Source organism: Hakea prostrata, chromosome 10 (genome assembly GCF_041222555.1).
Source record: "Hakea prostrata isolate BN-2017 chromosome 10, UWA_Hpros_2, whole genome shotgun sequence".
NCBI lineage: Eukaryota > Viridiplantae > Streptophyta > Magnoliopsida > Proteales > Proteaceae > Hakea > Hakea prostrata.
In genome coordinates this window covers 3793205-3820808 of record NC_142609.1, presented here as the reverse complement: position 1 = coordinate 3820808, position 27604 = coordinate 3793205, and the positions used below count along the sequence as shown (strand labels likewise).

Sequence of the window (27604 nt, the reverse complement as noted above, 5' to 3'; positions counted from 1 at the left end):
CGGGGAATGAACCAAACTATTTAGCACACTTTGGATCGTGCCCAATAAGCTCCAAATGGTCAAGATTGCTGATCCGGACTTGTTTGCCAATTTTATCTGGAAAATTTTCAACATCGCCCATTAAGTTATTTTTAATATTAATGTCACCCTTTGAGTTATTCAACCTATCAATCAAACCCTCTATTATTTAACACATTAGTTTCAATTAGTTTTTGTTCAAAGTTTATTTTTATTTTTTTAATAAAAATTTTAACTTTCTTACATCAACATTTAACTTCAATTTCCTAAAGCAAAGAGTGTCATTCATATATTTTTATTCTATGAAAAGTTTAATTGATAAATTATATAATTTATCTGTACGTTATAATACATTTTATTTCTATTCACATCACAATCTTATTAATCTAAAACAAAATCGAAATGAATAGGGGAAATCTTACCTCCTCCAGTCCCCCCTTGGTCTAGTTTGTGGGGAGTTATATAGATTAATCAATAACTTGCTTAAGATTGTTATATGGTCAAGATCATTATTAGAATGACCAGCAAGAAATTATAAACAGAAAAAGAAAAACTATATTGAGATTTAAAGAGATGGTGTGCAATGTCTATATGCGAAGAAGAAGAATTTTCAACATGCATTGGTAGAATCCAAGACTCACACTTTGGTGATGCTCTGCCGCAAATGCGCGGTAGACAATTTTTTCAAAGGGCAACTTACATATAGAAACCCTAAATTTACAATCAAATACATATACTATCTCTAAAAGAAATCAATTACAAACACCTTTTTCTTTTTTTTGCCATATAATCATTTTACTTTACTATTTAAAAGAAAGAGAGTATTTGTAATTGATTTCTTTCAAGAAAAATTAATATAATTGATTATAGATCTAATGGACCTATATATAATTTGCCTTCTAAAATAATACCATGAATTTTGCTTATGTCAAGTGGGCTGTGAGCAGCGTTCAATATTGTTGACATAGGGCGACATATCCTGGGGGCGACACAACTCCCCCCAACGAAACGACTCATTCCAAAAATCGCCCATACATCACTATAAAGTCTGCGATATATAGTGAGAAGTTGATTTTTTGACGCCACATTCACCATATTTAACAAAAGTTCATTCGATTTTTCACCAAATTTTCATTTGATTTTTGCCAAAGTAATGTAGAGGTGTCTACAAACTCCTAAGGCGCTGCGCCCAGAACCCCGTTGGGGAACGTGACCCCGTGTCCATCAGCAACATAATATGAAATATAAGTCATACTCAACATAATTGTATAATGAATGGTAGATTTAATACTTCTCTTCACTAATTGTACATTTGTATTCTCTTCGGATGTTTACATTAATTTATATGAATTTTTCAAACTTCCAATTTTGCCCGCATATAGCCGGGCATATGCCAATCAAAAACTTTAGATTAAATTATGTTTTAGACCAAAATAATGTTCCCAATGTATGAATTGACCTCAAACTAAACTACACAACAAAATTCAAGCTAATATAACCCTAAATACCCCCCAAAACCAGGGGTTGGGGTCGTATTTTCATCAACACCCTACCAAAAGTTGCCAACATGTTGAACCTTAGTTGCGAGAGGAAATTTTAGAAGAGTACTGAGTAGAGAATCTCAATTATTTAATCACCACAGAGATCTAAAGACACGCAGAGAATGACAAAATAACGCACCAAAAACAGTTTTCCGTGAACTTTCGAAATTTTATTGCTTCATCTTCTTCTTTTTTTCCCCTTCCCCCCTTTTTTCTTCCCCCAAGAAGAGTGAAGGGCATAAAGTCAACAAAACATAATTGATTTTTTCTTGTGCAATTAACAGAAATTTAAATATTACCTACCAGAGGCAAAGGTCTTCAATGCTCAGGATTCCAATCCTCTCCATATTCACATATTTCTTTCTACACAGGTCTCTCATCATTTCTCCACGCAAGAAGGCAACTCCGTAACAATAGAATGAACAAGGAAACTATCACATCTATCCACTTTTTTATCTTCTTCTTTTTTGCTCCTTCATCATCCACGGTGCTCCCATTACCCAAACGTGAAAAAACACAGGAAAATAACAAAAAGCTTCCCCCTCCTCAATAACCTTCTTCAGAGAGACCACCAAACCAAAGCCAGTATAAATCTTAAAGCAACCGACCTAGATAATGTCAAGGATTGTGATCAATTTCAGCTGAAATTTGGCTTCTTACCGTGCCGGGTGACATTCTGAACATAAAAGGGGCATTGAGCCAGGAGAGCACTGATAAATTAAGCAGGGGCTGAACTCCCTTCGGACTTATTAGGCCCAGTGCGGATGTAAGTGAGACTCCGGCCAACAGATGGAACACTGTTGGCGGATGTAGCTCCATGCTGCCCACTTGCACTGCCCTCCCCACCTGTTGTCTGGGAATCTCTCTTCCACTGCAAGCTCCGGGCACCAGGTTTGATTGGGGGGCGAGCCCTGAATCCACTTGGCATGCCCCTTGGGTAAGGAAGTCTTGCAAGTCTAGCTGCAAAAGGAGATGCTCGAGGCATGCGAGGCCAAGGCATCTGGGAAGCAGTTTCTTGATTGGCAGAACTTCTCTTGACAACCTGTAGGAAGTTGGGAGAGAGATAAATTTGCTCAGTGTACAAAAAGAATCAGATATAAAAATGCCCAGGGTTGCACCTTCACACTAATGCTACCTTGAGCCATGTGCACGTGTAGCATGAATTTATGCAATGCAGTAACTCCAATTATTCATACACAGGCCACAACATAAGGAAAAACACCATTACAAATTAAGGTTGCTAGCATTCAAAAAGGTAAACTTCCAAGCAACTCACTCAATAACCACCATTCCATCAATCAGATGTAGAAAATGGAATCAGTGGTCAGAATACACAAAGTTGCAAATTCTGAACATCCACAACCATTATTTAATCTGGCATTCTTAACAAAAGAGTACTGCATCTAGAAAGTGTAAATATAGAACGCACCAGCAGTTCAACTGGTCTAGAAACAGCTTTTATTATAAAATAGAATAAGAATGAGTTTTAAACAGATTTCAATGATTTTCCGGACTTCAATCTACAACTTATGCAACCTGACTATCAGGACTCTCATCCCAATGACCCTTACGCCTTGCTAAAGAACATGAAAAATTTCATCAACACAACCCTAAAATTAATTCTAATGAATCAAAACAATTTCTGCCACTTATACTCCCTGTAGTTGTAAGGTATACCTTCAAAATGCGTGACATAAAGGAGGTGCCGTTCAAAGACATGGCATTGTCAGCTGCTTCTTTGCGCATGAACTCCACATAAGCCGACCTGCAAAGTAGACATTTTAAGCTACTACGCAAACAGAAAAAAATCTGGAAAGTGAAAAAACATCTGAAAAAGTTGTCTGGAAACCCACCCTTTTGGTTGCCCAGTTGCTGCATCAGTCACAATAACAACTTTTAGAACTTCCCCAAACTTATTGAAATGCCGGGAAAGGGTGTCCTTGGTGGCTGCAAAGTGAACCTACAAAAATCAACATAGTGCACAAGAACATCAGAATTGCCCTTCTTAGGCTAGTGAACTGATGTTGTAGTCAAGATTCATTACATTGCTAACAAAGATGGTCCGAGATTCAGCATCATCCAAAGGACGACCTGCGGTATAAGAACCTGCAAAACAGAAAGAAAAACCATTAATCAATAACTAAAAGATTCATAACCAAACTACAGAGACAATCATGCAATCAGGATTTTGTAATGAAAAACAAATAAATACCATAATCATTAGAAAAGATGCATGCTTCTGTTCTTACCAGGGGTGGTAGACATTGTCTTCATAGACTCTCCTTGAATATGTGTAATGGATGATTGCTGCCAATGAATTAGAGTGAAGCAACACATCAGCTATCCAGTATAAAAAAGAGTAAGACCAAAGTTGAGAAGAAAATGAAGCTACAATGTAAGTCCAAGTAGACAGGGGACTAAGAAATCCTTTACATAGTTGTGTTATTCAGTATAATCTCAAATGATAATCTTACAACCAAACTCCACAAGGACGTTTAACTTACTTGTGCATTACCAGCCAGAGTGTTGTTATTATTCTCCTTTGAGACCTGCGAATCAGTTTTACCTGCAACCACCTCACTCTCCTTAACAGCTTTATGGTTCTCGATTTCCACAACCTCCCTTGGTGCCTGGTAACGTAGTGGTTTCCATGTGTTCACATTCACAGAGATATTCACAATTTTAGGAGATGTGTTTGTGACTGGATTAGGAGGAACCTGATCTTGCATCCATTTTTTTCTTGCAACCTCATCCTTGTTCTTGGCGACACTGTACTGGACCATCAGTGAATCCCTCTCCTTCTGACTAGATGCACCAGTCTGAGAAGCATCTCTGGCCCCAGGATCCACAACACTGCTATCTACATATGCATCATTATCAGATGCAGAATCAGAAGCCGAGTCTGTATTCCTGTCCAATATCATTGTATTCCCATTAAGTTTTTCATTGTATTCATGTCTATGAACATAATCTGAGTCAGTCAGGCCTGGAGTCTGATCAAGATCTGTTCCCATCATGTTTGATGGCATAAAAGCAGGCAATTGCTCAGTCACACGTGAATCATCTGTACTATGACCCAAGCGGTCAAACACATTCCCTGAACATCTAACCTTAACTACATCTTCCGCAGCTTCTGCTGCCGCTTTGATTGCAGTTGTCATTGCATTTGGCATCCTTGCAACAGATTTTATCCTCTGTGGCTGCTCATCTGTTGATGAATCTATTGTTGATGTAGAAACCACAGACCGAAGACGCTTTGAAGATGCCTCTGTTCGTATATTTGATGATCGTAAAGTACCCACTGCCTCCCTTACAGCAAATTGAAGCAGCCGACGAGGAGCATTAATAGATGGATGGGAAGTTAACTCTCTCTGTCAGAAGCATAGTAAAACATTAAGAAAATTAATAAGTAACATCATGGCACATGGTAACAACTTTCACTTTTTTTGGGTAAATACTACCTTCACTTTTACCAACAAGTACAATAAACCAATTGGCTAAAGCAGAAAACATTGCCGTTGTCCACATCAAAGTAAAAATAAAAATGGAAGAATCTTCCTTTCTTAAATTGATAGTTTCAGCTGGTAAATTTACCGAGTCAGAGAGTTACAATGGGCAATTTGTATAGTAATAACCAAATAACTAACAATATTTACAGGATTACATTCTTCTCGTGGTATAATAAATGCATGACCAACCATAGGAGATCTTCTTACCAAACATTGCACCCACCCCCCAAAAAAGAACATTGGATAGTTATACATATTCTCTTGGTACAGACAGTGTGTATCCAACCAATTGGAGATCTCCTCACTAAGCATCATCCAAATAGACAATTTTAAACACAAAATGGATGGACTTGTCTGAATCATCTAGAACAATCCAAACAGAATTCCACTCATCAGTTCACAGAGACCACCAGCGGTGGCTAGTTCTGAATCTTTAATTGAACAACTAGCATAAGAACCATTTACCACATGAGTAGCCAAGAAATATTAAATATTAACTGCTAAACAAAATGATGTTCAACCATAATTTGGTAGATACAAATAGCATATGCCAGAAATTACATTTGTACTGTTAATCTTCCCAATCTTCCGAAAATGAACAAATTACGGCTAAGCAGTGCACCATTTTTTCCCAAGGGGGAGATAGGGGGAATAATGTATAGAAGTTACTCATAAGTCAGAGTTCTAACAACTAGTGCAAACTGCAAACAATTGGAGCCAAGGCAACTAACGTATCATGACAGTATCCATGAACAGAGCTGCATTGAATGTGCCCCTGCAGCAGTTTTTTAAATGCCACTATAACCAGATATTTTTCATCCTAGGATCTGCATCTTGGACTTGTACCTATATGCTCACAAGTCACAAGTATTGATATTCTTCTAAAAAGAGAACGTGTGTCCCAGTGCATAAGGCTCCCATTACCACAGGGTCTAAGACGGACAAATGCATGCAGCCTTAACCCCTGATTCACTGAGGCCCCACAACCTGTTTGTTGCCATAGCAAAATGTAACCAATGTGCCCACTTGGACCCATCTGCTTAGTAAATATTGATCTTTTTTCATAAGACTAAAAAGTTATTATTATCCTACACAACATATAAGCCAGCATATATCATTCATTAAAAGATTGTATTTTGGCCCATTTCAAGTATGTGATTCATGATTCAATTCATGTCCACCTAGATAACTGCCTGAACAATTTTTTCACCTCAAAATGCAAGCCTTCATGCAAAATCAAAGAGAAGTTTCTGCTCCTACCTGTAAGATAAATCAAAGTTCCTCTGTGAGGACTGAGACTTCTCTATGAGTTGGGATTCATTAATAGAAGACATATTAATGACTTCCTAAGGAGTGATTTAAACAAGATCTTGGAGCATTGAAGCAGTCAGAAGTTTTACTTTTGGAGCTACATTTGGTAGGCAAGAAAAGGAAAACAAAATAAGACATAAATAATGATGATACAGTGATTGTTTAATGTGTCTTATCTTTTTTTTTTCTCAAATCAATTTTTTTGAAAGTTTTTATTCTTTTCTTTTCTTGGCTACCAAACATAGTCTAGGCATTTATTTTGCAGACGAAAATTATTGGAGAGGTTAAGCTTTAGTCCCCACAAATAATGGGGTAATAAATCATTAAAGAGAAGGAAAGATAAGAATGGAAAAGGGGTGGTGCCAATGTGGAATAAAATTGTTCCTCTCTTAACTCTGCCACACCCAACACAAAAATAAATATGAATACAAATAAACTCCTACCGAAATATTGTGAATTTGGAACAGGGTAGGGTGGGACAAATGGCTGTCTGCTTAGTTTCCTGCATGATCTCTACACTAGCAGACAGGTTTCCTCAATTCATGCATGGTTGTCTGCTTAGGTCCTGCCCCAGACAATCGAACACCTGTAGTTTTTGGATTTTAGACAACCCTACAATTATCCCAGTCCACTATTTTACCCAAATAAACAGGCCTTAGTGTTTTATTTCGATTATTTTCTTTTTCAACTTTTTTGGATTATTTTTTTTCCTTTTTAGTACCATCTCAGCCTCATTTAGTTGGAATAAGATTATTGCTGTTGTTTTAAGAAGCCCTTACTGTGTAAAGGTTAAACATTCTAACCACAATGATTGGGTATTGAGACTCTCTGAGACAGAGAGAGAGGATTTTCATTAGTTCCGTACCCTAACAGGTGTAGACAACAAAGAATCTGGCAGAAAAAATCATGAGCCTGCTATTCTTCTGTAACCTTGTCCGACTTTTTGATATCTGTATCTCCACAAGAATTTAGGAAGTGTGCTTTCCATCCTTGCTGCTCATTCATGGAGAATGTGTCCATCTTCTTACTTTTCACTCAATCAAATTCCGGATAACTAAAACTATGTAATCTGTGACAAGTAACTTTATTACTATTGTTAACTTCATTTAAAGAAAATTATACTCTTGTCTGCTTGCAAGAGTCTATCAAAGAATACTCCTGGGTCTTTTGAACTATCTTATCAAGTAGGTCTTTGGAGTCCAATTTTGTCAAGTAATTTGATCTCCATATGAATTGAAGAAAGAGCATTTTAGTTTCCTGGTCACTTTCGAGTAGTCCATCAATTGCTTGGCAACTTTTGTCTGTCTCTTCTGTGCTTCATGTGGTCTCTCTCCATTTTTTTCTTTATTGCTCCTCGGGGTTAAGATAAATCTAATTCCACAATCAACAACTTCTGTTTTCTGTTACACTCATCAGTTAAATGTAAGAACTCATCATCTGCCTGCCCTACCAAAGACACCTTGATTCATGAAATCCACAAGAAACCAACAGGATGCATCAAGAACTCCACCCCACACTATCAAAAATCTGTTGCTTCTCTATCAAATCTCTATACAGGGTAGAACCAACCAATCATATTCCAACCTCTCAGCAGTATCAGTTAGACCCTCCAATTCCCTAATACTAATCATTATTTTGGATAAACATGATCTTCATTAACTCCACATCCAATAATCTTCCAAACATCAAATCCCCCAAAGGTTTTTCCTACCACGCCTCAAAATTTTCCCAACTTTCCTAGATTCTGTATTTTTTTAAATATCATATCCCTATTCTGCATGAAGCCTATGAAATGAAATGGCAAAGAAAATGGAGGGAAGAATATCTTCTTGTTTAAAATACAATAAAAAGGGTTTATGGCTACCTAAAGAGAAAATTCCATTCGTACATATGGAACTCCTTTTCTTTCAGTCATTCCCCTTTTCAACACTCAATTCTTCTGACCAGTTCACCTAAGAGCTCACTGTATATGCAGTCACCAATGATTCAATGAAAACAATTAAGACCTAAGTAGATAACTAGTGAAAACTATATGTAGAGATAAATAAATAGAGAGAGAGAGAGAAAGAGAGAGAAATGGAAACTAATAGAATAAGCAATAAAAGCCTAAAATCAAGACATTTTCCAGTGACAACTCCAAACCCTTTCAAATATCATCAACTCGAGTATACAAAGTTCCCTAGAATCCACTCACCAAGGAGTTAAATTTCTACTTTCCAACACTTGAAAGAAATGTAATGAGTAACAACAGCAGAAATTTCCAATCCCAAGAGGAACAAGCTTTATTACCAATGTTACTAAAAATAAGTAAGAAAGCTATTAACCTTGGTTAGATGTCCCTCTTCTTGTCGACGCCGTTTTGCCTGGACCAAAGGCCTGGGAGAATGAGATCGCTTAGCATGACCAGATTTCTGACGGGTTTTCTCCTCTGGATGGAAACTTTCAACCTCAGAACTTCGAAAAGGAGGAGGTTCATCCACCTCCCTTACCAGTCCCTTCCATTCCTTATTCCTCCGGCTTCTAGATTCCTTAGTATCTTTTTCTCTATCAGGTTCAGAATCCAATGGCTGAGGATCATTCCTTGTCACGTCTTCCTCAAATACTGGTTTCACATAGTCAGTTTCTTCTTGGTAATCCACCGAAGGTTGAACATACGAATCTAAATTTGAAGAGAGATGGTCCCAGAGCCTGAAACAAGAGCACTGGAAGTCATGACAAACTCATACGGAATATGGAGTTCTATGGCATAAATGGAGAAAGTCAAATTACCATGACACAAAAGAATCAGTGTCATCCCCTAAAAACACATTCAGCTCATTCTTTGCCTCATCCTTGCGCTTGCCATTCCTCAGTAAGACAATGACATATTCCTACAAATAAAAATTAAGAAATTAGAAAAATAATAATGCCAAATGTTCCAATATGTTTCTTACATAATAAGATTCTCAATTATGAGCATATATAACAGACTTTCAGTAATCTATGAGTACCAAAGCATGTGAACCCAAAACAAAACAGAAAAAAAAAAAGGAAGAGTACCAAAGCACGGCTCTTCACTAGCATAGAAGTTGCCATACCATCAAGCAATTTGGGGGAACATTCCTAGGCCTCCAGATTATGGCTTCTACCCCATGCAAGTAGGGTATAAATCAATAGAACATGCATTGAAGACTGAGTTCAGGTTGAAGAGTTTAGCAAATGACTGGATTGGGGTTGCACATAGATAATAACAATACAGGATATACTTGAATTCACAGCTAGGAGTAACAAACTTTTACTAATGCACATCAAAATCAACATGTACTCCTGAACCAAGGAAAGAGCAAGATAAGAACGAAAGATCAGCATAAAAACAATAAGTTGGACAAACTTAAGAAGGTTGTACAGTTAAAATTTCAGATCTTTTGGTTGGCCACTAGCCTTGTTATTAAAAGCTAAAACCAGGGGGTTTTAAAATCACTGTTCCACAGACTCCTCTTGACAAGAAAGCAACAGTCAGAAAACAATAAAAACATAAAAACAATAAGTTGGAAATACTTGACAAGATTGTATAGTCATAGTTTCAGATACTTTAGGTGGACACAAGCCTTGACAATAAAAGCTATAACCAGGGGATTTTGAAATCAACGTTTCCAAGGACTCCTCTTGGCAACAGCGCAACAGCAAGAAATCAACAAAAATGCAAACCATGCAGCCTCCTTATATAATTCCATCCACAATACCTCACCATGCAGCCCCCTAATGTAATACAATCCACAATACCTCCTTGTTGCAGTTACAAGGCTGGATCAGCAACCCCCAGAATGAACCAGGTCCGAGACCTGGTTATGGCCTATTAGGGATAATTAGGGTATAGATTTCTCCATATGGGATATGTTGTAGGAACAATTTCTTGGACAGGGAATAAACCTGTTGGGGTACCCATATGAAGACAAACCTGGTCCAAGTAAGTTTAGGTTCAGTAGGATATTTAAGGACTAATGTATTTCAGAAATATAAGTAATCTTATTTCAGATTGATTGGACCTCGAACAAAGGAGTTCTATCATTGAAAGACCTACATAGTCCCATTCTGGTGCACAGTCAGGAGGTCAAAGACAGCCTCTCAAACAACCCTTCTTTCCTAGATTTGGTCTTTAGCTAAATTTATCTTTAGTTTCCAAAACACCCTCAGGCTTTAGACTAATTTATCCTCTACCGATACTTACCTTTGATCTCCCGATTACAACCCAATCACCCCTGTTGGTTCCGTTTCTATTGTGATATTGTTAGTTGACGTTCATTAAATTATAAATTGTTCCTAGTTATTACAACCTGCATTTGCATCAGACCATGTCTGAAATTTGAATATTCTTTTTTTTTTTCCAATAAGATTCAAAGAAGGCACACCTAGTGCTTGAGGCTCCACTACTGTGGGGTTTGGGAAGGGGGAAAAACTCGGCACAGTGATAAGATTGCTCCATTTTGACCTAAGGTCTTTGCAGAACAGCAGTAAGGCAGCATAGGTCAAGACCCTTCCCAGACCCCATAGTGGCAGGAGCCTTGAGTACTTAGGTAGACCCTTTTTAATTTGTTACTTTTTTATATGGGATGGATGCAGATTCATCACCAAATTGGGCTTCTTTCCTAATGAATAGTCTAAGACTGGTTCATGTGCGTATTTAGCTTTTGGTTAAATGGCGTTTGCTTCGTAATTGGCCAATTTGATGGGCCTCAAATATTTGGTAAAAAGTAGGAAAAAGAGATTTATTTCACTAGTTTAATGAGGAACCTATTTTAAGTCTATTTCCTTTATTATTTAAATTATTTAGTCAGTTTAGGTTACTTAATAGGATAAAGGATTGGGTTAGGCCTTCCCTTAGGAGTCTATTTGAAGTCAGTTTCTACTTTTGACTCATAGTTTGAGTTTGAAACTATATTACCATTTACCAATATGACTATGAATATAGATCTAATAGACAGGATTTGGAATGCCATCTATTTTTATGTTTCTTCTAGATTGACAGCCATCCCCCACCCCCCACCCCCGGTTGATGATACCCCAAGGAACAGGCTCATTGTTGTCTCCTGGGGTCTTAGTTCTTCTTTTCGGTCTTCTTCTTAAAGACCTTGTTCCCCTTTTCCTCTTTTAATATAATTATTTATTCATCCAAAAAAAAACTAATCAGTTGAGCCATGAACTGATGAATTAAATTTGTGTTTTGGTTATTGTTACTAGTGAGGTACAATGGCACAGTATGGTTGTGTGACCATCTCCCCTCCACCCCAATGGCCCAATGTGATTTCTTCTCTTCTCTTCCACGCCCCCCCCCCCACCCAAATAGCTTCTATTGTTCAAGCTTCTGTTCAAGAAGATCTTTGACCGTGTAAGGACCCATTTGATATCTCACCAAGTGTTTCTGCTTCAAAAAACACCAGAAACAGTTTTGAGTGTTTCTAGATGCATAAACACTTTTTTAGGCGTTTGATAGAACTTGCTTCTGGAAGTAGAAGATTTGAAAATTGTAATAAAATTTAAGAAATTTGCTATTGTTATATTTAAGTGCCAAAATCCATAAATACGCCTTCTAGAACTGTCTCACTTAAACCGAACTGCACCCAATTTTGCCTCAAGAAACAGACATAACAAATAGTTGTTTCACTGAAAGTGTTTCTTGAAGCAAAAATTTTCATAGATTTCAATTTATGTTGCAAAAATCATGTTAAACGACGGCCAATTTTTCTGCTTCTCAAAGCAAGAAACACTGCAAGCTGTTTTTCAGCGGGTTTTCAAACGAATCATAAGTTGAATCACCCCGACCTCAGTTCTTCTTTTCCAATCATTAAGTTCCCCAACCCCAAATTCTTTTTTTTTCCCCCTTTCTATTTCGTACTCCCCAAGTAACCCAAATTTCAAAACTTAGATCTATACCAATCTCACCATTAGAACCACCCCAAGCTTTAGGGATCATCCCCATGTAGCATTACCTAGGTTCTCTTTGAGTTCCATCCCCATCCGAACACTATAACCAATTTTTTGTACCCCAAGATACTACCCTAAAATCTTAAAACCCAGCTTTTTGAGTTGGGATCCTAGAAGACTGGCCCCTGGTTGATCCTATTCAACCTAGGGCTGCAACAATAAAGCTATCAACAAGAGAATAGATTCAGTTTTACAAAAGGAATGGGAATCCTAGTTTGATTCGTATCACTTTTAGGGAGTCAAATACAACAGCATGTAAGCATCAGGAAGATTATCTTACTGAATTAAGTTTTCTTTGATTTCTTATGCCTTTAAGCTTCATATACAACTGCTCTCTCATTCCTATATAACTCCAGAACTAATCCTTCTATAGGTCATATCTTCTTTCTTTATTATTCTGTTGTCACTACATTCTCATCTGCCTTCTTATACTGGCTCCTCTATTCCTCATATCTCCCAATTTTCTTGCTTCGACTCATAATTCTCAGTTTTTGGGCAACATTAACAGTCTGATAAAATTCAATCAATCCCCCCAGAATATTTTCCTCAAAGTCATAGTTTTTGGATTTATACCTTTACAGGAAGGTGATTGTGGAACTTGGCACTGAAATTTTTTCCACTTGAGAGCTCCAACCAGAGTGTCAGACTAGTTCTTGAACCTCCATCCAGATTTTCTTCAACCATTTGTTAGCGAAATAATGGTTGGAGTTTTTTCTTCTTGAAAGGGTTGGGAATCAAGATTCTCCATATAAAATTTCAAGTTGAAATGAGTGAGATCTATCACTCGAAAGAAACCTTGCAGACTAATGACTAGTGAACTATCAAAGGACGAAGAACAAGAACAGAATTCCAGATGCATCCTTCCTCTTGCATGACTACCATGATTTGTGTTAATTACATAATGCCGTTCCCTCTTAGATGATTGTTTCTGCTTACTCCATTTTCACTGAATTCCAGATATAACCTTCCTCTGCAACATCTAGTTACTTCCATGTCCCCAATTTTACTTTCTTAACCAAAAGCTGTTCCAAGTACTCATGACATTGCCATTGTTTGATGTAATGGAATTTCTCATCATTCTGATGAGCCCATAGTGGCCTATAACAGGGTTGAAACCCTAGGTTGCATCAATTGGTAACAAAGCTGAATTTCGTGCAACCTGCAATCTCCTAACCATAATCGGACATTCTAACATCACCAACCATGAGCTCCAAGCTGTCCAAGGAATTACAACTAAACATGCATACTTTAAAGACAACACTTCTCAAGAAACTTAAGAAGCTTGCAAGTGTATATAATTACCCTTAAAAGATTTTGATTCACTCTTAAGTCCTCTAAATTTGTTTTCCAACAAGGTCACTCATAATGAATAATAATGTATGTCTACCTAGCCTCGCAAAGCACCATTTTTCTCATCAACAAACTTGGAATGCAGAACCACAATCTGGTCATTTCTAAAGCCTCTAGCTAGTCTCCCTCTTCTACTTCCTGAAAGACTCTTCGAGAAAACTTTACCAGCAATGCAAAAATGACAAGTGAAACCAGCTCACATTGCATGCTTCTCTGCAACCAATGAAGTCTTTAGGGGATTCCTTGATGCAAGTGTAATGTTCATCAACCAGACGCACTCTTCAACCTTCATCAATCTCTTGTGGAAGACGAGAATTTTTTTCTTCACTTGCATAATCTTAAAATTTAAAACTCGCAAGTTAATAGCTCTTTTTCCTCAGTCAGTCAACAAGCAAACCCAATCTCCACCAAAAGGCTGATTAGAGTCACATCCCATGTATTGGCAACATCGGCCTCATCTAAAATGTATTTTCCCTTGCATGATCAGGGAGTATCAAGTGTTAAAGATTCTATCTTCCTAAAAGGCTGTACTTTTTTCTTTCTGTAACCACCGCAGATGCAAACATGGCTAGATGATTCAAAGCCTATTCACATGTGACCAGCAATAGAGCATCCCTTAATCCCCTTAACTGTTTTCTTGAAGCAGTTGTTCATATTTACAATGGTTGGGAAGAAGAACTTTCAATCTGAGAAAGACATGGAATACCTTACGCTAGCATGTTGGAAACTATGTTTCCTGTACGGTACATGGATGAAACTGGAGACCAACTACTTCTATTGAAACAAATATCAACACGATAAAAACCAAAACCTCTCTAAACCCAAAAATTGGTTCCACAACATACATCCCATACAACCATATAGGAAGTACAAATGAAGCTACGCTCTATATAAGATAGATGTACAGGAAAGATCGACAAATACAAAACAAAAAAGAGAGAGATGCGAACGCGTACCACGAGAATGTCGTCAGTGTAATCTCCCATGAATTCCTTGAGCTTATCCATCACTCTATCACGCAGCCTGGCCGCTCCATCACCGTTGAAATTAACCCTAAATGTCCGATCGCCTTCTCGATCGGGACCTTCCATCTCCTAATTTTTCTGCTACACGGTAAGTAAAGATACCGAATCTCCACGGTTGAGTTAGAAAATACCCAAGTTTGCCTCTTCGATGGAGATTCGCAGACAAGTGAGTTCCACAGAATCGAAAACCTTAGATCCTAAAACTTCCAAATCGATGTAATGATGGGTGCGAACAGGTTACTTGGATGAATCGGCAATAAAGTTGCAGAGGAAAAGATACAATGAAGAAAGCTAAATACATAGAAAGGAAAAAAATATCGATCGGAGAACGTTTTCCGGCAACGAGTTCCCCTCCAGAGCGAAGAACCCCAAGCGTCTTCTCCTGGGGAGTTTCCTCCCAGAACCACCACCGAGGCTTCTGAGTGGTTACTATATGTGTATATCATCAGTTGTTCCTTCGCTATAGAGAGAGAAAAAAAAAAAAACAAATTCAGATTTTAATTACCAAAAAACAGAAAATTTGAAGATTGATAAATTCACTTTTCTTATAAATAATAGGATAAATATCACTTATCTCCCCTTTTAGTTGAACAAATTGCACTTAGACCCTTTTTTAGTTAGATAATGTCATTTACCTCCCCTCTTACCTAACAAATGTATCAAACACCCTCCCTCTGTTAATTTTCTCGATTTAATTTAAATTTTACTATTAACTATTTTTTTAAAACTCCAAACTATCTAGGCTAAAAACATTCTTTTAGTTTAAATCTTAAATAACGGTAATCACCATAATAGTTAAAATACTAAATTACCATCGATTGAAATAATTGTTACAAACCAAAACACCATAGTTAAAATCCAAATTATTTTTAATTATCAAAAATCCAATATACTCTTTTTATTTTTATTTTATCAAACAATTAAAAAATACACACTAGTGCTTGATATCAAAATGCAATTTAAATTGAAACATCTTGGCCCAAAACCCTATCAATTGATGTTATTTTTAAAACTCAAAACACCCTTAATTACTTTTGATTCTTTAATTTAAATGTAAAAAAAAAAAAAAAAAGAGTATCCACGCTTCATCTTCTCAATTGAAATTGCATTTTGATATCAAGCAGTATGTGTTTTTTTAATAGTTTGATAAAAAAAATTTTAAAAAAAGTACGTTGAGGTTTTAATAATTAAAGATAATTTGGATTTTAAGTATCATATTTTGGTTTTGTGATAATTATTTTAATTGAGAATAATTTAGTATTTTAGCTGCTAAGGTGATTATGGTAATTAGGATTTAAATTAAAAAAATATTTTAACCAAGGGTAAATTGGGGTATTAAAAAATTATTTAACAGTAAACGTTAAATTTAACTGAGAAAGTTAACAAAGAGGAAGTATTTGTTATACTTGTTAGGTAAGAGGAGAGGGAAGTGACATTATCTAAGTAAGAGGGGGTCTAAGTGTTATTTATTCAACTAAGAGGGGTGGGTGGTAAATGATAGTTACAAAAAAAAAAAAAAAAAATAGAGGCATTGTACTGATTCAACTTTATTTTATGGGATAATTACTGTTGCCCCCTTGTACTTTGATTTTATTACTACTTTATCCCCTGTACTTTTTAAAATTACTATTCCAACCTTTAACTTTGTCAACAATTACTAATGCCCCCTACCGTTAAGCTCCATCAGATTACTGATGATGTGGCATCTATATATTTTTTCAAAATCCCAAAAATAACCCTGCAATTATCTTTTTACTTATTTGTTCTTTTTTCAAGTTATAATACTACCCTTAATAGGAAAAAATTAACTTTAATTTCACTTTTCTTTTTTAAAAAGAAACCACCAAATAAAGGAAAGATGTGATTTTTTTTTCTCTAAAAATAAATCACCAAATAAAGGAAAGATGTAATTAAATATAAACTAAAATATTAAGAAATATTAATTTTAATTCAAAGCTGAAAATTGAAAATCACCTAATATATGCTGACATTATGTATGTTACCAAATTTGTATCAATTAGATCTTATATGCTAATTTGTTTGTAAAACTTCCATCATGGTGATTATGAAAAATTTAAGTGGAATGTGAAAGTTTCAACAATCATAAGTATGTGGTCACACCAAATCCAAAACTAATTATAAAATATAAGATTTTAAGGATATAATTGACATGCAATATAGTTTTTATAAATTAAGGGTAATGTCATATTTTTTACTTCTTAATTTTAAGGGCAAAATAGACATTTCATATTTGATGTTAACAGCCACTTAACACCTTTAGAAGTGAGGGGGACAATAGTAATTTCACAATGAAGGGGGTTTGATTAGTAATAAAACCCAAAGTATAAGGAGGCAATAGTAATTATCCTTTATTTTATTTATTTTTCTAATTGAAAGTTATTCAGATTTTAATTACAAAAAACAAAATATTTGAAAATTGATAAATTCATATTTGTTATAAATAATATTGGTTATCAGGAATGTAAAGCATTCGAATTTGATGTTTTTTGGATTTTGATTCAGATTCGAATTCAGATGTCAATTTTAAATTAGATACTATCCTATTTGATTAAATATTTGACTGATACTATCTGTATTGGATATACGCATCCAATTGAAGTTTAATTTTGAAGAATACATCATTTTTCCTTCATTAATATTTATTAATAGTAACTAATTTTATTAAACAACCGATACAACATTACATTATTTAGGCACAACCTCTTACACTCAATAATGAGTTTGAAACCCCATTTGGATTTCGATATTTTTATTCATCCAATTACTTTGAATTCACACTGGATATTATTTGAAAATTCGATTAACTAACCAAATTCGAATTCAATTATAAATTTACATATTCAACATATATCGGATTCAAATTTGGAGAACGTGTTCACTAATTAGATTCGATTTCCAATATTACAATATCCAAGCTTAATTTATTGTATTTCTTATAATAATTATCCTTTAGTTTCAAAACAATTTTTATAAATAACAAAAAATGAAATAAAATAAAGAGAAAAAAAACGACTCCCTCTAAGGAGATGGTTCTTCCAGTAAGCGATCCTTCCCATCTTCAACCTCTGCCACCAGGGTTTTGATGGTGGCTTTGCGAGATCCTTCTCTCTCAACATCTTAAATCCACCCTTCTTTGAAATTTCTGCAATCTCATCGTACCTCCTCAACCCAGGAAGCGCATCACCTCGCTCAATCCCCTGAATGACCTCAATGTGTTCTAGGATTTCCCCATTATACTTATCATTCGTGACCCATTCGTGAGAAACGTACGTTGATCTAGGCTTCAAAACCCTGTAGATCGCAGCGTAAACCTCCTTTAATTTGGGGGCATGGCAGGATTGCTTCACAAACGACCTCACAGAGTGAATCAAGACCGGCTTTTTTGTACTCTCCATTTGTATACTCTACTCTACACTTCGTTTCAATTAGAAACACGGACGAAATTCATCTCAAAAAACAAACTAGGTGAAGTCCATCAATCTTTTGTTCTCATCTCTGCAATTTAAGAAGTCCAAACAGCAAGCGCCATTATTGATAAACGTTCTTTTGACTACTGCATTGGACTTTCCTATTGAAAAATCAGAGTTATCTTTTGATTCCATCAGCGTTTCTAGAGTTCTAGTTCTGATCAATTAGAAGCAACTCGAGTGGTTTTTTATTCCAATTCCGGTGAGGTTGCATCCAAAAATTCCGGATTGTAGAATGGAAACTGAGATCTGGATTGTGCTTCAGAGAGCGCAAGCAAGCGCTGACCCAGGTTGTGAAAATGGAATCATCGTCCGTCATAATCCCACCTGCGGTGAATAATCTCGTAACAGAGAAAGCAGAAATGTTTAAAGAAGTATGAGTGTTACAACAGAGAGCAATACAGCTGGGTTCAATAATGAGGAATAAAGAAAGAAAAAACAAAGATCACGAAGATCCATCTTTCCATCATACCAGCCCCAAGATTCAGGAGGTTCAACGGGAAAGATTTCTTCATTTTCTTGCTGCCCTAATCATAAAACCATAACGGCGCGCTTAATCTAACACTAGCTCTTAACCAACCAAAGATAGTTTATCTATACGAGACAGGAGAAAGCCCCAGCAGTGAAACCAACGTCTTAACAAGTGCTATCTAGAGCATTAAGCCCATCAACAAACTCAGAAACATAGGCATCCATCTCTGGTTTACTGAGAACCAAATCAAACTCAAACCCACCATCCCCAATGCGATTGTCTTTGAAAAACATGGCTCCTGTTTTATCAATGGATGTCATCTCCACCTTCTTTGGACTCCCAAACCCAAAATCTGTTTCGTAATACCCAAACTGTGGCGACCCAGCAACTGTCAATTGTCGACCAGCAGACATATCACTATCAGCAGTGTTATCGGAAAAAAAAATATCACACATGGTTGAAATGGCACACTTCATCCCTGTCAAAACTCCTTTCTCCATCTCCTGAACTGCGTCTCCTAGCAGCTGGGCTGCAATAGATACTCCTCCTCGCATCAGATGAGTCTTGTCAGCAATCGCCATGTAAGGTCTGACGCAATTACCCAAGTATGTTTCTGGGATTGGAGGATCCATCCGAGCTCTGCAATCCACGTTAAGCACAAACATAGTACTATTGCTAGTATTGAACTCACCTGCTTTGGCTTCTGCTTTAAGCATACAGATCCAACTGTAAGCGCAAATTGCCACCATTCTGGAAGGAGGAATTGATTTTGTTTGTGTTTTCTCATCGTTCTTGTACTGTCCAAATACCCATTCCCTGAGTCTCCTAGTCTTAGCTTCATTTAACTCAAACGTAGCTCGAACCATGTTGGGTTGGAGATCCAAATGCAACCCTCTAAAAAATTTATTACCAGAAACTGATTCAGAACTAAAAAATCCATCCAACTTGCTCAAGAACAAGTTTGACATGCCATCATCGTGCTTCTCCATCAGAGTCCTATCTAAGAGCGGTAATAACTCAAGTGAAGGAGATGGAGCTGGAGCTTCAAACTTGGAGATCGAAACCCATGTTTTCATGAATTGGTTGAAGCCTCTTCCATCGCAACACGAATGGCTTCTTGCGAAGCCAATACAGATGCCTGCATTTGGGAAAACCGTAACTTGAATTGCTAAAATGGGGAGAACATGTCCAGATGTTGTCAATTTAGGCACTAGTGGGTGTGATTCAATGGCGTATTTGAGGTGACTGGAGGAGAGATGAGAGAAATCAGCGTCTGACTCAGCAACGGTGAAAGAAACAGAGTCTCCTTCAGTGTAACTGATCATGGGCTGGTTGGTTTTGAGAGGCCATGAGAGTTTTCCTGATAATGGGTAGAAGTGAACCAGGGTGGAAGAGAGTGATTGTTTGAGGCGTGGAAGGAGAGATTGAAGAAATTGTGATTTTGGGTAGGGAAATTCATAGAAATACAGAATTTCCACTGGTGGTAGTGGTAACCAGATTACATCGAAGAAGCTAAGAGGGAATGCGACGCAAGTCGGAGGAACAGAGCCCGGCGGTGGAGCAACTTCGCACTGGTCGATAAGCTTAACCTGTTTGAATGCAGCCATGAAGGTGAAGATCTGAATGAAATGCAGAGAAGAACTTCTGATCTGCAAGTGTGTTCATCACATTTATCGTCTAGATTTAAGTTCCTAATATATATATTTTTTTTTGGTACTAGTGCTTTTTTTTTTTTTTAATGCTGAAAATGTAATGCCCGTCTGCAAGGGTTCAAACCCAAAACCTCTCCATTGAGAAATATGAATCTTTATCACTCAACCAACCCTGCATTGGCATTAAGTTTCTTAATATTATATTGCCAATCAAAATGAGAATCACACACCTCCCTCTGGTTCATTTAGCTTTTCATTCACTTGCGAAACGGACGGTCTGAATTTTGATCTTGACCATAAACAGCAAATACCTCGCATTTAAGTTCATTTCCACCTCTTTATTTTTGGACCAACATTTCCACCTCAAGGTGCGGTGATAGTTGCCTTCCATGTGCAGGAATTTAGTGTGGAGCATGTGTTTCATTGAATTATATTTTTTTAAAATTCAATAAACAATTAACCACTATCTACTAGGGGTATAAACGGATTCGGATCGGATAGTGGTAATACCATATCCGCATCTTATTATATTCTGACGGATTCAGATAATACCCTATCAATTTTTAGACCGATTTACTCTAATTAGGATGATAATCGGATAATTATTTTCTTAAATAGATTTTTCTAGATGGGCATGAATATAAATTGAATATAAGTTTTTGACGTCTTTACCATTTTTTTTGCGATGTTAAGATTGAAATCTAAGAAATTAGCAACTTTGATAGTTATTTTAGTAGAAAACCTAAAAAAAATAGTCACATATCTCAAGTAAAAATTTATAAAAATAAGAAAACTAAATCCAAGTAAGTAATTTAATCGGATAATTCAATCGGACGGATAATAATCTGTAAGAAAGGGGTATACCATATGTGTATCGAATAGATTCGGATATAGCTAAACAGAAGGAAATGCGAATTCGGGAACGAATTTTGGTTATCCATTTACAACCCTACTACCCACCTCTTTTTCCCCCTTTTTGGTTTGGTTGGAGGAGCCCACTTCTATTTTGCACGAGAAAAATGTGATTTTTTTTTAAATCATCCAAAGCAAAGTACTTTATATTACTTATCTAAAGATTTTGTATAAGAGATTAACTTGATTGGAGAGGTGTTTCAACTAGGCCTGTTAACGGCTCGGATACACCCGTATCCAAATTCTAATTCGATAGATCCTCTATCCGAATTCGATCCGATAACCGACGTCGGATATATTTCAAGGGTATCCGAATTCGAATCCAATAATTTATTGGATATCCGATTATCCTCCGATTCGCAAAAATATCCGATTACTAGTTACCATTTTTTGAGTTCCGGTGACTGTGAGCTGAAAAACTTGAGTTTAGGTGAAGTGGTGAATACCGTCGGATTTTATTCAAAGACAAACAGAGCTACATTCAAAGACAAACAGAGCTACGTGCTCACCGGCGCTGTAAGAAGCACAAGAACCCAATGAAACGGAAGAATAATAAGGGTCTAATGAAGAATCACCGATATAATTACCCGAGTATACAGTTTAACGCTCTAGAAAACCCTTACAGCTTGTGGAACTCAGATTTAAAGTTTAAACCATGAGAGATCCACTCTCAAGCAGATCAGGTGTTTTGCATTTCAGAGAAAAGCCGCCATCTAGTTATCGTGGGCGATGGAGTCTCAAATAAGGCCTTCAACTTTTCGGATAAAAGACTTTTGCCACTGGTTGCTGCTACTTACTGGTTGCCGTTGCTTACTGTTACTTGCAGGTTGCCGCTGGTTGATGGCAAATACTAGGGGTGTCAACGGTGCTGTTTGGGGCTGAAAAACACATAGCCCAAACAATGCCCATTAGCAAAATAACGGTTTCGGGCCGGTTTCGGTTTGGTGCGGTTTGGGTTCGGGTTAACTAACGGTTTGTGCTAATGGTTTAAATTTGGGTTGATTAATGGTTTATGGTGTGTAAGAAAAAAAACAAGAAGAAACAATTGAGCATCCTACAACAAAAGCAAAAATTATATGTAAAACAAAGTTGTTATTGGTCAATTTCCATTTAAAAAAAGCCACCCATTCTATAGAAATCAAGAACCTAGATATTAAGTAGTAAAATGACTATTTGATCTTTGAATTCATGCTTAATTTTTTTAATTGTTTATACCAACTACCAAATGGTAATATAATGATCTAAATATTATTTAATGTAAAATTACAAAACGGGTTATAACGGGTTGCTCAATTGATTTCGAGTTGGTGCGGGCTCTACAACCCTTAGCCTAATTACGGCCCATTAAGGTTCGGCCGGTGCGGTTCTGTTTTAATGGTTCGGCTAATAAAATTGACACCCCTAGCAAATATTGAAACATTTTAGGGTTTTGCCGTTTCGGTTGTTCTTTTTTTTTTTTGGTAAACAAGTTTCATTCATTAAGTATGGACTGAAGCCAAGGTTGAAAAAGACAACCAAGGAGAGGAAAGAGGCCAAACCGTCGAGTCCAAAATCGACAGTGCCTTACGGGCTAGGACATGAGCAATTACATTGCACGACCTAGGAATTACAACAAAGTTTGAATCCAACAAAGTTTTAATGTTAGTTTCGGTTGTTCACAAGCTTAAAAGAATGAAGGAGAAGAATATGGAAACTTCATCCAGCATCTAATTAAACAGTGTGTCCAATAACGTTGCTAGGAAAAATTATTATTTTAAAACTTTTTAAAATAAAACCGACAAAGCCATGTGAATTTTTTTGGTCAACAAGCCATGTGATGCGTGTGTGAAGTCATTTGTCATTATCTAAAAATATTAATTTTTTTAACTTAGTCCATGTTGGAGGATGTGACAATTGACAACTTTTTTTAAATCCTCAAAATGCGCAAAAGTGGTAGAAACGTTCCCAATATTCAAAATCATATTTGTTAATTAAACTTATTAAAAATTATATATTTATTTGTAAGAAAATTCAGATTCGAACACTCTTAAACGAATGCGAATACGGAGGCATATTTCGGTTATCCATTTACAGGTCTAGTTTCACAAAATAAATTGATGACCTACATGACATGAGACTATGGGAGCTTTTTTTTTTTTTTTTTTTTTTTTTTTTTTTTAGAAATGAGGTTCATTCGGGCCAGCTTGCGCGCACCACGACTACATCTTCAAGGCGCTTTTTATATAATTAATATAAGCGGGGTTTCGCCCCTGGCCCCGAGGGAATTCTAACTCTGACCTCCTATGTGGAAGCGTTGGGCTTTGCCAACTGAGCCACCCCTCGGGGTTCATGGCATGAGAGCTTGTTGATCACATCATCTCACTGCCAAGGAGGACCGAAGGATGGAAGAGTTGGGAGCTTACAATTGTTGGTATTTGTGGTTGGGCTAGAAAGGTGTTTCAGGCTTGGGCTGTGTCATTCGATCCCATTATGGGTCCCTTGTAACAGTAGTCTCAGACCCGCTTCACTTTTATTCTGTGCTTTTGGAGAATTTTTACTGGCGATAATAAGAGAGGGCATTCTTGTTCTTACCAAAAACGAAAGAGAGGGTGTTCTTTTATTTTTCAAGTTGGGTAATAGTTTGGATTTTGTTTGGGAGTAGCGCTGTTCGGAACCGTCAACATCTAGACCGTTAATAATGTGATTCACTTAACTGAACCGTTTACATATGGGTTAACTGCTACGGTCTAGAGTTAATTGGATCCGCGCTGTCCGTTGCTTGGAGCAGTGCTACTCCCGAGAAAAATCTTAATAGTTTGGGTAACCACTTGGCCAAGAATCCCTTTTTCAATGCCTTTTTCAATGAATTTCTTCTTACCTCCTACCCCCAAAAAAATAATAATAATACCAAATGGATCCAATTGTCCAAAGTCTCTATAAGAACCTAAAAAATAAAAAATAAACACACAAAAAATCATAGTTTTTTAAAAAATAAAGAACTCTAGTCAATGTCCTAAGGTACATATATACACACTATCATATTGAGGGACATTAGACTAAATCTTTCAATCCTAATACAACATCTATTTTTCATTTTAAAACTAGTTAATATAATTTAGGATAATTTCAATGAACCCCAAGGTTTGACCCACATCATTTTTTTAAATAAAAATTACGTCTCGCACTTGTATCCCTTATGGTATGGAATAATGACACAATCCCTTTTATGGACTTGACTAAATTGGTTGACCTATTTACCTAATTGAGGTATTATCTTATGCCTATTGATTGTTAGATCTCTATTGCCTCTCTTCGTACATACATTGTGAAAGTTCTTTAGCTTAATTGGCGCATGAATGAACGACCATAACATGAGCAATCCAATGGGGCCGGACAATCTTGCGAATTAACAAAAGCAAGGTCTTTTGATGTCAACCATTTGACAATCCTGATTCTAAACATTGTCGTAGAGCATGATATTTTAGGGATTCTTTGTCCTCAATATAATCGTTTCATTAAATATATAATTTTTAAATGTAATGAACAATTAAATTTGCAACCACAAGCCCAAGCCAAGCTAGAAAATTAGAGCATCATCATACTAGTCTTTAATCGATGAAATCATTCCCAATTTCAACCAATTGGATTTCTGAGGGTTGTATGAATATCACTTCTCATTCGCACTTTGAATCAATAATTCCTGAATCCTCTTTGTATGATGTCAAGTATTCCTGCAAACAATCTCTTAGAATGGCTCCCTCTACACTTCGCGCACCACAACCATTTCAAACCTCCAGGCAGCTTACCTGTGCGACACTCAAGTTGGAAATGTCTCACCCCATACTGGGCTCCCGTCAATCCATGCTACAGGTTTCTTTTTAATCAGTTTGGAACGACTGAAAAAGGAACCACCATGTGTTTGTTCTCTCTATATTTCTCTTCCTCTACTTCGAGCAACAAGAAACGTGATACCCTAATTTTTGGGTCTGTGATTAGCGGTAGCGTTGTTATGCCGGGTGTTCTTGTGGGTTTTTGGTTTTTGAGGAGAAGATTTCAAATATGACTTAGAAGCATTTAGCGGAGGAAGGAAAAATCCACTGGCTTGAAGATACAAGGATTAACCAAAACGGAGGATATGGTTGCAGTTTGTACGCCGTTGGCCTGGGGCGCGAGATGAGATGGTTGGTAAAGAGAGACACGGGATACCCCGTGGCGGAGGTTGAGAGAACACACATGGTTTTAGGTTGGGGTACCTTTATAATTTAGCTGCCCAAAGGGCTTTTAAATAATTTTAATTTCATTTTTTGAATGACTTAAATAGTTGTAAGGGTATTTAGTTAATTCTACCGTCATTTAACAACAAAATTTAGTATTGTATGGACGGGGCTTTAAACCTTGGTTGTAAGGGTATAGAATACCGTCCATTTAGGTGGGTGCTATATAATTTTGGAGATACTAATGGATGGTCACTAGTTTCTCCCCCAAAATAGTTGGTGCCGTGTAAAAAACTCTAAAAAATATGTATGTTGGATTACATTATAGACTTCCATTCTTCGGTCCAAAAATGTGTGGCGAAAAAATATTGGTGCTTCCCCAATCTGGATTTCCATTCTTTGGCCCCCCAATATTGAATTCTAGGTTCGCCCTTAGCCATACAACCAATCATTGTTCTTTTTATTTGATGAAGAACTCTAATTGGTGTTGGAGAGGTACGTATACACACACATTATCATATTGAGAGGCATCCGAATCTTTCAATTTTAGCATATAGAGTTTTTTTATGGCACCCACTTAAGTGGAAAATATATCAAACAGTTTACAATTTTATTTTATTTTTTTAATCAAATTACCTATAATTACTTTTCTGTTAACTTTGAATTTGAAATTGAAATGACCATTTTGACCATGGGGAAGGAAAATATAATTTTTTATTTTTATTTTACCAAACATCACTTAATTTTTCAAATTTACAAAAGAACTCCCTAGGTTTTGAGACTGAAAAACTAAACAAAGTAAAAAACTCATGGGATGGTGGTTTGTCGACTGGAATGGAAGATGGTGGTTCGTCGACTCAGAAGTATTTGAAGTCCAAATGTCAGGGACGTCTAGGTCGAGTAGGAAAGGAGCTTCGGTGACTAAAAAGCGCTTGATGTTGATGGTGATGATGAAGAGAAGGGCTTCTTTCTTAACAGTTGCCTCATCCTCATCATGCCTTGCATCATTTTTTGATTCTTCTTCTCTTCTTCCTTGTTAATTACTTGCTTCCTCTTGAATTTCCGCACGGCCACTCTGCTCTTCGATTCATTGTCATCAGTGCCTATATTTGTTGTTATAACATTTTCGGTATTAGGGTTCTTGCGCTTTGGACAGCTAGGGTTTCGGGTGCCGGGATTAGGGTTTCAATTTACCAGATCTAGATACCAAAAGGCAGGTGGACCTAAAATAGCCCAGACACTATGAACTAAAACCATTTTTGGTGGGTTATCAGAATAGTCCTGAGACTTCACTCTCTTCCTCAGGTTATGACATGCTTCGTCTTCTTTCAATCCCATCGTCTCGGCTTCGTCGAGTATCTGAGTTATAGTAGATCTTCTATGAAATTTGGGATTCTTTTGGTCAATCCGAACGTATTCGAAGGAGCAAGCTGGAGATAAAAGCAGCCATTTTCCAAGAGGTTTGAAGCTGTTGATGCTTTTGTCTATGACCCGACAACTTCTTTCTCTCCATTTGAATAAATTTCCTTCTCTCCAGTCACCAAAGCTAGCAAAAAAAGAGAGAGGGTTTTTCAAGTTCTAGCATCTTCGGTTTTGGGTTCATTTAAAGAAATAATTCTTGAGTTAAGTTTTCAAGTTTGATATTCAGTTCTCCAAGCATAAACATGCGGTAATTATTGCTCTGGTACCTGTCTTACTTCCCAACCACAACCTCACCAGCCCTTCTGCCCTTCCAATTCTCTCTTGCTCTCCAAGCTGGTAGTGGTGATTCTGAAAAAGGGCCCCAAGGTTTTGAGTTTAAGATTGAGATTCTGGGCTTTTGATGAATCCATCATTTCTAACATGGTGGGTAAGGTATTGTCTCTGTTGTTTGCAATTGGGGTGAGGGTTTTTGTTGAAGACAAAAGTGCGATTTGGGAGATTGGCTTGTAAGCAGGAGAAGACAGACAGAAAAAAATATAAATAACTGGAAAATGGTTTTGCAGACTGTAGCAGTGTTTGATTCAAAGAAGAAACAGAAAACAAAGCGAGAGGAGAGAGAAGCTCTGCATTTCCCTTATTAGGGTTTTCATTTCTCGCATGGGCCCAAACCTGAAACCCTAAATCATCCACTCTCTGTTCCTCTCTTGGTGTTCTTGATTACTCTGAGATGTTTCATCACCCTCATTGTAG

At 36.8% G+C, this 27604-nt stretch overlaps 2 protein-coding genes across 2 annotated transcripts; both read right to left on the bottom strand.

Moving 5' to 3' along the window:
* Window positions 1–1253: 1253 nt before the first annotated feature.
* LOC149001554 (RNA binding (RRM/RBD/RNP motifs) family protein) lies at window positions 1254–15147 on the bottom strand. The gene is made up of 9 exons (XM_089136752.1): window positions 14647–15147; window positions 9149–9249; window positions 8704–9067; window positions 4064–4930; window positions 3809–3866; window positions 3604–3665; window positions 3413–3519; window positions 3237–3324; window positions 1254–2601 (listed from the first exon to the last, which is right to left on the bottom strand). Exons 1-9 carry the CDS (start codon window positions 14779–14781, stop codon window positions 2278–2280), a joined length of 2106 nt encoding a protein of 701 aa, XP_088992878.1. The 5' UTR covers window positions 14782–15147; the 3' UTR covers window positions 1254–2277.
* Window positions 15148–18484: 3337 nt separating this feature from the next.
* LOC149001553 (anthocyanin 5-aromatic acyltransferase-like) lies at window positions 18485–20318 on the bottom strand. The gene has a single exon (XM_089137895.1). The coding sequence runs from the start codon at window positions 20280–20282 to the stop codon at window positions 18840–18842; it is 1443 nt and encodes a 480-aa protein (XP_088994021.1). The 5' UTR covers window positions 20283–20318; the 3' UTR covers window positions 18485–18839.
* Between the last annotated feature and the right edge of the window lie 7286 nt (window positions 20319–27604).